This window comes from Protomyctophum parallelum, assembly GCF_964188405.1.
Source record: "Protomyctophum parallelum genome assembly, chromosome: 8".
NCBI classification, from domain to species: Eukaryota; Metazoa; Chordata; class Actinopteri; order Myctophiformes; family Myctophidae; genus Protomyctophum; species Protomyctophum parallelum.
In genome coordinates, this window is record NC_139703.1 from 31,211,176 (window position 1) to 31,226,662 (window position 15,487).

The 15,487-nt window shown below is 44.6% G+C and overlaps 1 protein-coding gene across 1 annotated transcript in view; it reads left to right on the forward strand.

Annotated features, from left to right (window-relative positions):
• Positions 1–15,487, forward strand: part of cacna2d2a (calcium channel, voltage-dependent, alpha 2/delta subunit 2a) — a gene marked incomplete at both ends in the record, with an annotated part of 161,527 nt that overhangs the window by 106,924 nt on the left and 39,116 nt on the right. The window contains 4 exons of the mRNA XM_083771116.1: positions 5,636–5,686; positions 6,965–7,064; positions 10,896–11,057; positions 14,866–14,976. Coding sequence (XP_083627242.1) covers positions 5,636–5,686; positions 6,965–7,064; positions 10,896–11,057; positions 14,866–14,976 — 424 coding nt within the window. The remainder of the gene's footprint in view (positions 1–5,635; positions 5,687–6,964; positions 7,065–10,895; positions 11,058–14,865; positions 14,977–15,487) is intronic.

Genomic DNA, 15,487 nt, shown 5'->3' on the forward strand with positions numbered 1-15,487 from the left:
GACATGCTGTAAGCTGTACAGATCTGCTATTTCTGCAATTTTGGGGGGCAATCTTGAACATGGAAACGATTATGATTATGCAAAGTCCAAGGCTCTGGGGAGTTTCCCCAGTTGGACATATTGGAACATATTATTCCAACCAGTTCCTTTCCCCACCATCAGGCGCCCCGGCTGGCCAGGGAGATGCAGTTTTAGAGACCAGGATTACTGCATATTTTTGTATGGGTACCTACCTACTGTAGTAGGTAGGTACCCATACAAGCCATAGGAGCAATTTCTCCTAGGTTGGGTAGTACCTACCCTAGGAGAAATGGGGAGAACATGCAAACTCCACACAGAAAGGCCCTTTTCACCAACCCCACCTATAGGGTATGGGCACTGATGACGCGGAGGAGAGAACACACCTCCAGCGCCCACAGCGTCCCCAGCGGGAATCGAACCCAGGACCTTCTAGCTTTCAATAGGTTTTAATTATAATGATATGCGTTTAGTAAATTACGGTTCCGTTCATTTTAAAATGAATGATACAGTAAGGGTGCATGTGCTTCTAGGGCTTCTACTGGCTCTACTGACGACCAGCTCTCACTGCGGTTCCAGCCAATAGCAGTCCACATGGCCTGGACACCATAGTTTTGTACATCTATGGCCAGGCTGTGTGTCTCGGGACAGCACTGCACCACGTGGGGGTCAGGGGGTCACGCTGCAGGTTGGAGCGGCGTCTGCCAAACAGAGGAGGACAGAAAGACGTCTGGGACCCTTCCTCTATACCTAGATAACACTTTGGCTGAGCTTAAGAAAACGCTGTGGTCTGGAGGCAGCTGGCTTCTCTCCACGCTCAGCGGAACCTGCTGATAATCAGCAGAGAGAGAGACTCCTCAATGATTGCTCTGCCGCCCGGCCTTAACCCATTATTGCCTTCTAAATCAGTAGTTCTCACACTTTCAAGGTTTTTAGAAATTGTTCAAATATAGCAGATGTACAAGCTTGCGGTGCAACGGCGCTGTGAGCTTGTACATCTGGTATTTTTTGAATAGCCAACGCTGAAATCTAAAATGACAGGCGATTTCCCGTTTTTAATGGGTTAAAATCACTCAATCTGCAAAGTAACTAAATATATATCGACCAGTTTTTGCTTCTGAGATGTATTGGAGTACAAGTATATACCACAATATCAAGTACTCGGTTATACACATATTATTCACAATTTTACTTGAGTAATATAATTGGCATTGAGATCATACATCAGACCATTTGTCAAAGCCTTTCGAAAATAGCAGATCTACAAGCTCACTAGGCATTAAGATGAGATGCCTTGTGAGCTCATAGATTATAGAGCCTATTTTTGAACTGCTAAAATATAACGTAGGGCTTACGTGGTGAATGTACATTTTATAATAATAATCAAAATCTGCAAACCAACCAAAGCTGTCCAATATTTTGCGGTAAAAATATTTGCCTGAGATGTGCTGGAATTAGAGATTAATCGGCAAAGCCCAAAGTAACAGCTTGAACAGATCTACAAGCTCACAATAATAAATATAAAGGTATTTAAGTTAAATCTGACTTGCCTAAGTCTGCAGTAGATACCCTGTTACATGTATTTTTCAGAATGAACACAATTATAATTTTTCAATACAGAATGAGGTCATATCGACATCGGTAATATCGGTTATCGGCCATAACATCAATAAATTACATCGGATATCGATATCGGCCAAAATGTCTCATCGGCACATCCCTAGCTGGAATAGAAGTCAAAACTATTGAAAAATGATTTTTTCTCAATTAAAGTCAAAGTATGTACAGTAGGTCTACTTGAGTAAATGTACTTAGTTACATTCCACCAACTGCTAAACACTCGCCCGCTCCTAACAATGTCAAACTATTCACATGAGGACTGCCCCCCCGTTGGTCTGTAATCCCATCAATCTCCTCTCTCTCTCTCTCTCTCTCTCTCTCTCTCTCGCTCTCTTTGAATTGGGCATAAATGTGAATTTAATTGCTGCTGGGAAGGAATGAGGGTGATTCTTCTTCCATTTTGCCCCTATACACTATGTCATCCTCTATCAACCCTGGGCAGACTGTGCCTCTCATAGGGAACAAGTAGTCCAGCCTCCGCCTCGGTTCATTGTGTGTAAGACCCCTGCCTGGCGGGCACACACAACCATGGGAGACCGCACGCACACACACACACACGCATGCACGCGCACACACGCACACACACACACAGGCGCACACTTAGTTGGTATTACTACAATTTGGCAATTTTACCATTGACATATAACAATATGACAATAATATAACAATATGGTTGCCTTTTTTCTACGTTTTCTCTACAAAAGGCAGAGGGTGAGACGAGAAGCAGAGGGTGTGTTGTCTTGCTGTCGCCTGTTACATCGAGCCAGAGTTATAGTTGCACGCCGGCGATAGCCGATCTACAAGATCTAATGTGTCAGTTTGTAGATTTTAAAATCAACCATTTATCTTGTGAGGACCATGACATTGTCCTTACAATGTCAATATTTCTCAAACTCTACCATACTTGTGGAGTCATGGCCTTTATTTATTTTATTTTTCATAAAAAACTTTGACCACTACTTAAAATGATCTAGATGGCTAGGTTCATTGTTTACTAAGCGTTTCCAAACCTTTCAGACTGTGACCGCCCAAACTAATCATATTTGACCTGGGGACCCCCCACCCTGACAGGCACTTGGAATTAGTAGACGTTACATTTAGTTTGACTCGGTTCCACAGACAAATATTTAGAAAATAGCCAAACTACAAGCTCACAACAGCTTGTAGATCGACTATTTCCATAATGTTTGCCCTATTACCCTATAAGGTTTCAAAAGTCCTTAAATTGTAACTTTATGAATGTGCAGAACTGCAGATACCCTCTATACACTTCTACTGTATGTTGGTTTGTTTACTGTTGAGTGAGAAAACAATCTTAAGCTAATCATCTGGCGACACCCTAAAATAGTTTGGGGACCCCTCTGGGGGTCCCGACCCCCAGTTTGGGAACCATATAGTTCAATAAAGATTATATATATATTTTTTTTATAGTACTAGACCGGGCTGTAGAGTCGGTAACAATGCAAGTTGGAGATCCATGCCCCACCCGGCTATGCAATAGCCGTGTCAGAGTACCTGCCCGGGAATAGGCCTTTTGTGGTGGTTCTGGACAACCGTGGATCCGACCAACTAGACACCGGGCACTGCACTCCCTGTGGGGGTATGGAACGCATGTGTCGAATTTTAAGTCGGTGGAGCGAACGGTTCTCGAGTTACGTGCATTACAGACGTACACATGTACAGACATACTGTACAGACGTACAGAGACTTGGTGCATTTATAGATAGATAGATAGATAGATAGATAGATATTGTTTAGATTTTAGGTACGGTGTTCCTAGTTTATTGCGGCAATACACTGGCTCTGCATTTGATGTACCGGTCGGCTATGTGTTTATCTTGCATGTTGTAAGTCGCTCTGGTCTGCTAAATGCCTTAAATGTAAATAGTAAAAGTAAACTCTACACACGCGCGCACGAGCGCACGCTCGCCCCCACACACGCCCATGGCAGCCTCTGCTTTTAGGAGTGGCTACTCAACAACAGTAGCGTTAATGGTCTCAAGCGTCTCGCATTCCCCGCCTGACATTAAATTCCTGGCCAGAGTAAACTAGGCTTTTGATGCTGTCCGTCCCACTGATGACTCAGTGGAGAGGAAGAGCATATCGGCTCTGGCTCTGCACTAGCACGCAGGTCAGCTCCGCTCAGCGCTGCTATAGCTGACATGTTTACATAGCCTGTATAGCACAGGCTGACTAAATATAGCATCGCTGACAGGCACAAACCCTGTGTCTCCACATTTCTGCTCTTTATTTTGTCGTCGGTTATGTCATGTTAGAGGTGAAACCTCTCCATATTAGAGGTGAAACCTCTCCATGTTAGAGGTGAAACCTCTCCATGTTAGAGGTGAAACCTCTCCATATTAGAGGTGAAACCTCTCCATGTTAGAGGTGAAACCTCTCCACATTAGAGGTGAAACCTCTCCATATTAGAGGTGAAACCTCTCCATATTAGAGGTGCTCCGATCAGGTTTTTTGGGACCGATCCCGATTGTTTTTCTCACGGTCGGCCGATACCGATCTACTGTAGTGCGTAAGGGGAAGATCTGAGTATTATCAAAATTATTATATGTCAAAACGGTTCCTGTGCTTGTGGGAAGCAAGGGGAGAATGTTTAGGCCTGTCACAAAGATGGAAAACGATATTATACTATATCTCAGATTTTTGGTTTCTCCAGATCGGGAAATTGCTGATCACCGAACGAGTCATTTGGAGTGAAAATTGGCCGATCAATCGGAGCACCTCTACTCCATATTTGAACGTTTTGTGTTTTTTCCCCCCTGTAAATTAATCCCATAATTGATCATGCTAACAGCGTCACACATACAAAAGCATCAAAAGCAGCAGATCCACATGCTCAAAATCCAGCTCGAAACACAGCGTGACGTGATGCGTGATTCAGTGCATTTACATTACATTTATATATGTATTGTTCCTGTATGTATGCGGTGTCCCGTCTAAATAAACAAAACAAAAGTAAAAAATACAGTAAAAAAAGCCAAGAGACATTTAGATAGAGCAGAGACCCCCACTATAAACATACACTAGTGTGTACTTCCATTCATAGATTTCATAGATGGCTTCATAGACTTGTTTGACAGCACTATCATCAGTGTTACAGTATGTATTTTTGTTTTTTGTTTGGTCTACACACCAAGCCTCATCTACAAGCTTACTTAAGTGATTAAGTATGTCTGTGGACTGTGGGTTTTATAAATACAGTATGAAACCAGTGAAAAGTACAGACAAAAGCTTGTTGTGACTAAAGACTAATTACGTCAGATCCATGGGATCCATTGGCCCGTTGGACATCGACCGTATCATACACCAGACTCCCTGAATCAAGCACAGCTCAGCTCATTATAGGAGTAGTCTTTGTTCCCAAGCCAATAATGGGATGAGCGGGTGGCTGCTCAGCAGGAGGCTCTTTGAGTGTCCTAGCGGGCACTCCACCGCTCAGCGGCTCAATGCATTCTTGGCTCAGGTATGCGACTAAAACATCTCAATGAATTTAAGGCTTCATGGGCTGTGTAATTGATAGAAAATATGTTTATTTATTTATTTGGAGGGGGTGAACTACTACCATGCATCACTGGTTGTTTAAGCCCATCGCAGCCAGGCCATGATGACAGTCAGGAACACCCTATGTTTGTACACGTTGGCCAGACATTATTTATTTAGACGGGCACATCCAGCAAGGCAATTAGTTTGGCTTGGTTCTTTATTGACAGATAAGAAGGGGTATTGTATTGTATTGTATTGTATTATTGGGCAGAGAGGAGGAGGTCTGTCCCCGTGCAGCATGTCTGAATTACACAGAGGACAACTTATCAAACTCTTCTATAAGCTCATAAGCCATTTCAGAGTTCTGTAGCATCAGTGGGCTCCGCAGCATATTATTATCATGGCTCGGCTTATTGTAAACTTTTTGGATCCATTCTCCTTGATAAAGGCGATGAGGGTGACATCTTTTGTTGTTTTTGTCTTTGTTTTTGGACAGGTACATCCAAGGAGCGTCTTCCCCGAAGGACATGGTCATCATCGTGGACGTGTGAGTATCCCCCCCCCCCCCCACTCTCTCTCTTCTTTGAATTGATGGAATTCATTACAATACATCAGAAGGTCAGAAACCAATAGAAGGCAAAACTCACACAGTAAAGTCGTAGACTTATTTCCACCGTGGTCCCTTATTGACATACTGTACATAAATAACACTGAATACAAACGTCTCCGAAGGACATGATGATCAGCGTGGATGTGTGAATCTCTCGCGCTCTCCCCCCCCCCCCCCCCCCTCTCTCTCTCTCTCTCTCTCTCTCTCTCTCTCTCCCCCCTCCCTCCCCTTCCCCCTGCCCTCTGTTTGGACTCTCTAGTTAGAATGGTTCCCTTCCTCCCCATCAAAGGGCACCAGTGCCACCTGTTGGTTTGAGGGGAATCAGATCTCTCAGCCCCACAACCTTCTGTTAATCTCCCCAGTCAGCCTGTCAACCAGCAGCTATTGTCTCCTTCAACATTCAATACACACATCCCTCTGTGTGAATACCTAGATCGACCGCAACTGGGTCTCAATACACACATCCCTCTGTGTGAATACCTAGATCCACTGCAACTGGGGCAACAGATTATAGGGTTGTCGTGTCTTTTGGGCACGGGGGCCACCACCTCCCCCACCTGTTACAAAGCGTTCAACCTTGCCGATTCTATACAGGTGAAAATGCTTCAAAAATAGCAAAATGTTGTCATGTGATGAAGTGTACAGCTAGGGCGAATAAGCACGAAACCCCTAGGCTGATTTTATAGTTTCAGTGAAGACAACTCATGAATGGATTGAAACATTTTAAGGAATATGAAATGAGATCTAAAACATGCGGTAGCTGGGGTGGTTGGATGTGAGCACAAGGTTTAAAAGCAGCAGCAACACAAACAATGCAACTTCCTCGTTTAAATAGGGTGGTCGGTCACTCAAGTTAGTATGCGATTGCTCCGTTGCTCAGCGGTGGTGTTGATGATGGCTCAGATAGTCATCAAGGATCAGAAGCAAGCTAAGAACCTAACATCCGTCCAACAGTGGAATATCTGTACAATGAACCTAAGAGCATACACTATAGAGCGCTACTGTATGTCTACATAATATGATAATATGCTATCTAAATTATATAAGTTCGAGGCTAGTGCAAGTGCTACGGCAAGTGCTGGGGGCTGCGAGTCTGAAGAGGGGAGTCTTCAGACTACGGTGGAAGATGATGATGATGATGATGATGATGGTGGTGGGCTGGTGATGATGGTGGTGGTGGTGGGCTGGTGATGATGGTGGTGGTGTGTCCTGCAGGAGTGGGAGTGTCAGTGGGCTCACCCTGAAGCTGATGAAGACCTCCGTGATGGAGATGCTGGACACCCTGTCAGATGACGACTACGTCAACGTGGCCAGGGTGAGCATGGGGGCGGGGCGGGGCGGCCGTCGCTTTTGGCCACACTCACACAATAGCGGCCATTTTGCACTTGTGTAATTAGTATGTGTGAAATGGCTTGTGATGCAAGAGAAAGTACTAGTTTTATCCTTGGAGTATATATTAATAGAGACGTCACCGGATTTCTCCTCCCATCCACTTGCATTAAGTTGCTCAAAAGCGCATGAGGCGATTTCACTCCTCCTTCCGGGTAGGAACAGAGTGCATTCTGGGACAGTATTGGGCCAAATTGTGAACACGCTGGGCCGTTCACTATCATTGCGCCATTTGCTCGCGTTCACGTATGAAACGTAGCGTTGACGTGTCATCGGCCCAATAACATGAACGTGCACAATGATAGTCAACGGCCCAGCGCTGGCTCGAGCTGCAATACCAAATTCGGCCACTATGTCCATTTCGCCTCAGGGTTTCCTCTCTCGGTGACGTCTCTATTATATTTATTCTCTAAAGTTTTATCCAATGAGGAAAATGACAAGCAAATAGATCACAGTCTGTGTCCAATAAAGCGTTCGGCCCACCCATGTGATAGTGCAAGCAGATGGGTGGGCCGCGTGCATTTGTTCCAGCCTCAAACGGTGGAACCAACACAGTTATTATTCATACTGGTATCATGATGAAGACACATTGTTCAAGGTTTTACAATATTTTTTAACATACATTTTTGTTATACTAGTCATTTCCAAACGCCGTCCATCCGGACTATGGGACTGCAACCACGAACACAGTGCTTATACTAACTAAACAAAAATATGAAAAGGGGTGTTGTCTTTTTGACGTCAGCTCTACATTGTACGGCGTGCCATTGTGTCAGCCTGTTTCCCATTTCAGTTGTGTGTGTGTGTGTGTGTGTGTGTGTGTGTGTGTGTGTGTGTGTGTGTGTGTGTGTGTGTGTGTGTGTGTGTGTGTGTGTGTGTGTGTGTGTGTGTGTGTGTGCGTGTATGTGCGTGCGTGTGCATGCGTGCTTTGTGTGCCCGCTGTTGATTACCAAGCTTTCTATTAGGAGTAATGATTAGGAGTGTATAGGATCGAGAAATACACACACACACACACACACACACGCACACACACACACACACAGACCAGAGTTGCGTGGTAACCGGAGTCTTCCTTCAGTAATCCTCCCATAATCCATTGCTCTTAGACAGTGTATGCCTTTAAATCCCGGCTCTAAGAGCAAGAAATGAGCGTGCTTATCTAACGCAACTGATTTTCACCCTGCAGTATATAGACAGTCAGTGCAGAAACCTTGTATATCCCTGTTTCAAATGTGAATGTTTTCTCCTAAGATTTGTGGAAAAAAAATTAAATGTTTAAAAATAATAATAATAAAAAAAGAATGGTTTTGTACATACAAGGTCTCCACCCGACAGGAACAATATAGACGGTAACGGCTTACAGAACGTATACAACATTCCTGTAAGCATCAACTTACCCGATATGTGTACTCTGTGTGAACTGCTGTACTATTGTGTGTGTGTGTGTGTGTGTGTGTGTGTGTGTGTGTGTGTGTGTGTGTGTGTGTGTGTGTGTGTGTGTGTGTGTGTGTGTGTGTGTGTGTGTGCGTGTGCGTGCGTGCACACGCGCCTGCATGACATTAGCCTCTTAAACCCTGTACACTTGGTTGACCAGGGTCCCCCAGGAGTCAATACCAGGCCCTCTCCTTTTAAAAGAAAACATTCAATATGATTTTACTGTACTTTTTGTTGTTAATTTCAATGACGTTTTAGCTAAAAACACAAGAATAAGGGAAGAATAAGGGTGCTAGAGTGCTCAGCAGATGAGGCAGATTTTACTCAGAAAAGCCCCACCTTCCATTTCCCCCCAAAACCGTGGGGTATAATCTTCCATTACTACTTTGCGCTGTCACATCTCAACTCTTTCTAGAAGCGATTATATTCCAAACGAGATGATTGGTTAAGTTAGAAATTATGACGTTTTGATCAAAACCATGGAGAGCGCCGTAGATTTAGAGTTAAGAGACAGTTCAGTCGGACCGTAAACAAGGAAGCAAAAAAGAAGAAAAGAAAAGAAAAAAAGAGCACACACACACACAAGAGCCGGTTTTATATTATTAAAAAAGACCTTAAAATGTCCCCAGACGTCATATGGGCTCCCTAATGTAGGTGTAAAGTGCCCCATGTGGCCTTGTAGCTTCTATTGGCCTTGTTTGTTTTCATAGAACTGGTTTTGCGTATTTCTCCCACTGCTTATGAATATATTTGTACAGTTAGATGAACCCTGGGGATGCATTGCAGACCCCAGCCACCTTTTGTGTACATGACAACACCTGGAGGCTGGAGTTTGACATTAGGTTATTCTGACAAACATCCACATTGATCTGACTTTGAATAGTTCAGCCCACACCAATGTGCTCTCCAAGCAATTTGAATATGAAGCAACACAAACTATGAGAAATGTCAGCTTTTCACACACACACACACACACACACACACACACACACGCACACACACACACACACACACACATGCACGCACCCATGCACACACACATGTGCGCGCAGCCGCAGACAAACGTTTTACATCATTCCGTCCTGAAAATGTCAACTGGTTTTGAAGTTGACCTTCAAGAAGAAACGATGTTTGAACACTAGGTGTTACAGACATGGTTTCTAATCATCCATTCCCAACGCCACCCTGACCGCATACACCGAGGCAACGCACACACCTGCCTGTTCACATAAACCTATACACGTTTATGCGTGCGTGCGTGCACGTGCGCACTTGTAGACTAATGCTGTGTATGAGATGAGACAGATGATATTACCTTCAGCGTCTCTGTTCAATGGTTTCCATTGGCATTTTCAGCTCGCACCTGTTCTTTGTGTGGAAGGTTGTAATTAGCTGTGTTTACTGCCAGCCGCAGAGGCACGGGGCAGCCACGTCCTAGACCGTACTACATACATACATACATACTGCAAGAGAGGGAAAGAGGGAGAGACAGCATCTTAATTGTACTCCCACAAATTTGCCACAAATGTGGAATGCTCTACCATCAAACCATCACCCCAATATCCTCATTCAAAACCAGCCTAATAAGTGTGTTTTAATTTGAATTGCCATAAATGAAAAATGACCATTACTGCATCAAAAGTAATCAACAAGCTATGTATACTAAGAATTTGTCAAACTTGTATTCCTCCTGGTATTATTGTATGGTCCGTTATGTAGCCTATTGTACTGTATGTCTTGATTATGAATGGAATACATAGTGTATAGGACCACAATGGAAACAATAAGGCATCAAGGCCTTTTGTGTTAACCTTTTTAGCATTGCTTGCGTAATTGTAATTGCGCAATTGCTGTACTGTTTGCAATTTGTAAAAGTATTCAATCAGATATATAGAGAGAGGGAGACAGATGAAGGGAGAGGAAAAGAGAGAAGGAGAAAGACGGAGAGGGAGGGAGAAAGGGGAGAGAACCTTAGAACACAGCCAATCATATCTGTGTCTAGAAAAAGAGGTCTCCACCCGACAGGAACAATAACACTAAGCCCATAATTGTGAGGCTTGTCAAACCTCAGGGCATGTCCCCACGAGGATGTTTTTTATAAAACGTCACGGGGTCAAAACGTTCACCGCACACATGGAATCGTCTCAATTAATGATGTGTGTCCACATGAATCCACAAAAGCGCCACACACCCACTGAGTACGCCTGTATAGTACATTATGCCCAGCCTGTAAGTGGCACTGCAGCTGCCACAAAGCACCAGAAAGAGAGAAGAAGAGTCATGTTTTTTCTATTTGCTTTTGTCTTTGTTCCCATGAACCCAGTTCAATGAGAAGGCCGACGCTGTGGTCCCCTGCTTCAAGACGTTAGTTCAAGCCAACATCCGGAACAAGAAGATCTTCAAGGAGGCTGTGTCTCACATGCAGGCCAAAGGGACCACAGACTACAAGACTGGCTTCACGTTTGCCTTTGAGCAGCTTCTCAATGTAAGAAGCTGTCCCTTTCACCACTTTATTTAAGTGACCTGATTAACATTAAGACCTGAAGTCCGAAATGTCTTCTAAATCATTTTCTCAAAAACGTTTTTGTGTAGTAGAATGTTTAGTGGTGCTCAAACGTAATCATGTCAAGGACCCTCAACATTATAATGTATTTGCCACCCATCTGAAAATATTTTGTTCCAGCCCAGGGACGCCCCAGAAGCAAAGCTTTGAGTTAAAACTGTAAAAGTAAAAAAAGAAATGCCTTGAATGTGTACAGTACTTGAGTACATGTACTTGTTTACTTTTCCCCACTGACTGTCGCACCACAAGACTATGCCACAATGTAGCCTGGCATTTTGGGTTTGAGTGCGGATCCTGACGGCCTTTGCTGCATGTCATCTCTCTCTGCATTTCCTGTGAGCCTATACTGTGCCATAATGAAGGCATAAAAGCCACAAGGTCCCAACATTTGCTGTTTCAAGAGAATGATAAAGAATAAAGAAAGCAAACAACATACACAATATATGTGAAATAGTGGTGCTATCACATGAGCTTTGTCAAACGCAATGGTTCTCAAAGTGGAGGGGGTTCCAGGGGGTCCCCAGCTAAATTAGTTTAGCAAAGGATCTACAAGCTAATGTAGCAGAGCTTGTAAATCTGCTACTTTTGATAAGTAATTGTGGGGCACGGTGGCACAGTTGGTAGTGCTGTCGCCTCACAGCTAGAAGGTCCTGGGTTCGATTGGGACGCTGTGGGCACTGGCGGCGTGTTCCCTCCTCCGCGTCATCAGTGCCCATACCCGAGGCGGGGTTGGCGAAAGGGCCTTTCTGTGTGGAGTTTGCATGTTCTCCCCGTGTCCCCTAGGGTAGATACCCTCACAAAAACATGCAGTAATCCTGGTCTCTAAAACTACCTCCCCCTGGCCAGCCGGGGCGCCTGATGGAGGGGAAAGGAACTGGTCGGAATAACGTGTCCCTTCCACGCGCTACGTCCGGCCGGGGAAATTCCCATCTGTCAGGTGAAAAGAAGCAGCTTGGACTCCTCATGCATAGAAGGAGGCATGAGGTCAGTCCGCTGCCCCCCCAGCTTGGCAGAGGAAGTGTAGCGCCCAGGATTACATTAGATAATTGGCACTGGGTGAAAAGAAAACTGGGTTACAAAATCGTGGGATAATAATTTAAATAAATAAAAAAAAAAAAAAAAATTGTGAACCATGTTGAATATTGTCTTCTCTTATGGGGGTCCCTGGCACAGAACCTTTTTAAATGGGGGGGGGGGGGGGGGGGGGGTCTGTGGCCAAATACATATACATTTTGGGGTCTCAGACTTGAAAGTGTTGGAGAGCCAGTGGTCATCGCTGCTGATAGTAAGAAAAGTTTCTGCAAAACTCAGTGCCTCTGCATTCTTCATAAACAACATTGGGCTTCAGTGCAGGTATACATGGCACAACGATATGCTAATTTGCAGGGTGGGGAATTATGAAACAGAGCTGGCACACTGTCAGCAAAAAAAAAAGTATTCACAGGAAAATGCAGGGAATTAACAAATCTGTCAATGATACAATCATGCCTAATTACTTTGCAGCTACGGAAATCCAGTGCATTTTGCACACGTTTTGGGAGTAGCACTCGGGTTTCTGTGCGGTGTAGGTTGAATTAACAATGATGAAGTGGTGCTGACATGGAATGAACCGGCTTCACTTTAGAGGCTTCCAGAATGGCGGAGGTGTTGGCTGCATGCCTGTTTAGAAGTGATGTTCGCCATGCACTGTACACCAAAGTGTGGTGGAATTACTTTAATGTACTTAAATACCAATACCACTGTACTACAGTCAGTGTAGAAAAAGTCTGTTACAAGAAAAAGGCCTGTATTGAAAATTATACTTGAGTATTAGCACAACAGCCATCGAGATAGACTTTTGGAAAAATATTTGCCTCTGAGACATAGTGTAGTAGAAGTATAAACGTATAGGCATTTAGCATTTAACCCTCAGTAAACTAGCATACAGGTAAAACAGTACACTGTCAAAATAATATTCTGTGCATTGAAACTATTAGGATACCAGGAAAACGATGAACCAAGCATCTGTTTGAATGACACGCCATCTAAAGCAGTGGCTCCCAAACGTTGTAGCTTGTGAGCTTGTAGATCTGCTATTTTCACTACCTTTTTTTATTTAAAAAAATCATTTTATTAATTCAATACTTTTGGTAAAAAAAAAATTGTTTTAGAATGGAAAGTTAAAGTTAAAATCTTTTGAAATATATAGTGTATGTATACTTTTTTTTACTTCAAGGAAACGGGAAAAGGGAGATATATCTCCCTTTTTTATAGAGACCCATAAGAACTGGTCCACGACCCAATACGATAGGTCCCGACCCACCGTTTTATTTGGGGAGCAGCGATCTACCTGAGTAAATGTACCTATAGCAGCTTCCCACCAGCGGCGGCGGCGGTTCCCATGTGGCCACCGACACAGGTGCCCGCCTCGCCTCGCCTCGGCGCCACCCGTCTGCTGCAACGCTGTGTATTTTAGCAGGCTGCCACCCTAATGGGCGCTGATGGGATGATGGATGAGCGGCGCGCGTGCAGCCCAGAGGAGAGGCGTGGGGGGCACACGCACACACTTTGTATTCCTCTGGTGGGCTCCCGGAGGCATGGAGCCAGGAGCCTGCAGCCCCCCCACCCACCACCACATATACCCCCACCCACCCACCACCACGTATACCCCCACCCACCCACCACCACATATACCCCCACCCACCCACCACCACATATACCCCCACCCACCCACCACCACATATACCCCCACCCACCCACCACCACATTTTTTTTTGTTTTTAAATGCTCCAGCATAAAAGAAAAGTGATGTACTGCACTCTAAATGGGGTGTGTACATGATAGGAAAAGGGTATAGGAAATATATGTTTATTTTTTTTAATGTTTGAAAAAATAGATCAATGTCCTCTCTCTCTCTCTGTCTGTCTCTGTCTGTCTCTGGTTCTCTCTGTCTCTCTTTCTCTCATTCTCTCTCACTTTCTCTAGGATGTAAGTCTCCTGAATATTCAACCTCCCCTGGGTGCTCTGTCTCTGTCTATACTTTCTAACTGTCTTTTCTTTCCACTCTCTCTCTCTCTCTCTCTCTCTCTCTCTCTCTCTCTCTCTCTCTGTGTCTCTCTGTCTGTCTCTGTCTCTCTCTGTGTGTGTCTCTGTCTCTCTGTCTCTCTGTCTCTCTGTCTCTGTCTCTGTCTCTGTCTCTGTCTCTGTCTCTCTGTCTCTGTCTCTGTCTCTCTGTCTCTCTGTCTCTCTGTCTCTCTGTCTCTGTCTCTGTCTCTGTCTCTGTCTCTGTCTCTGTCTCTGTCTCTGTCTCTGTCTCTGTCTCTGTCTCTGTCTCTGTCTCTGTCTCTGTCTCTGTCTCTCTCTCTGTCTCTGTCTCTGTCTCTGTCTCTCTCTCTCTCTCTCTCTCTCTCTCTCTCTCTCTCTCTCTCTCTGTCTCTCTGTCTCTCTGTCTCTCTGTCTCTGTCTCTGTCTCTGTCTCTGTCTCTGTCTCTGTCTCTGTCTCTGTCTCTGTCTCTGTCTCTCTCTCTGTCTCTCTGTCTCTCTCTCTGTCTCTCTGTCTCTCTGTCTCTCTGTCTCTCTGTCTCTCTGTCTCTCTGTCTCTCTGTCTCTCTGTCTCTCTCTCTCTCTCTCTCTCTCTCTCTCTCTCTCTCTCTCTCTCTCTCTCTCTGTCTCTGTCTCTGTCTCTGTCTCTCTCTCTCTCTCTCTGTATCTCTCTCTCTCTCTCTCTCTCTCCCCCCCTCATGTTTCACAGGAGAGCAGTGCCCCGAGGGCCGGCTGCAATAAGATGATAATGATGTTTACAGATGGCGGTGAAGATCGTCAGCAGGAGATCTTCGAGAAGTACAACTGGCCCAACAAAACGGTCAGTCTGTCGCCACGAGGCTGCTAATCTGCTCATCCGTTAACTCTGCCAGCTCGTGGCACACGGCGAAAGCTCCGTGATTTGCTTTGTCCGCACGGCGGTGTCGCGTCGGCGCTTTACGTCTTACAGCGTGCGGCTGTTCTTTTTGCCACACGACACCGTCGTACAAAGGAGTATAAATGAGGCAGGGTAGATGCACATGCTTGTCCAGAGACGTGGGCTAAGAGAATAAGAATTCATGACATGCATCAAGTATGTATAAAGTGCTTTGCCACCTAGTATGTTTGCACTGACAGGACCACGTTGGAATGTTAATGCCATACTTACATACTCCAGTGTCACAGATGGATCTGCAATTTTTACTTTTGCTATATTTGAATTTGAACCCTGAAATGTAACAGTTTTGCACATAATGAGGTTTCCACCCAACAGAGACAATATTATATCATTATTTCACTGAATAACATCAATCACAAAAAATTCGAATTTGAATTCTACCATAAAACTAGGC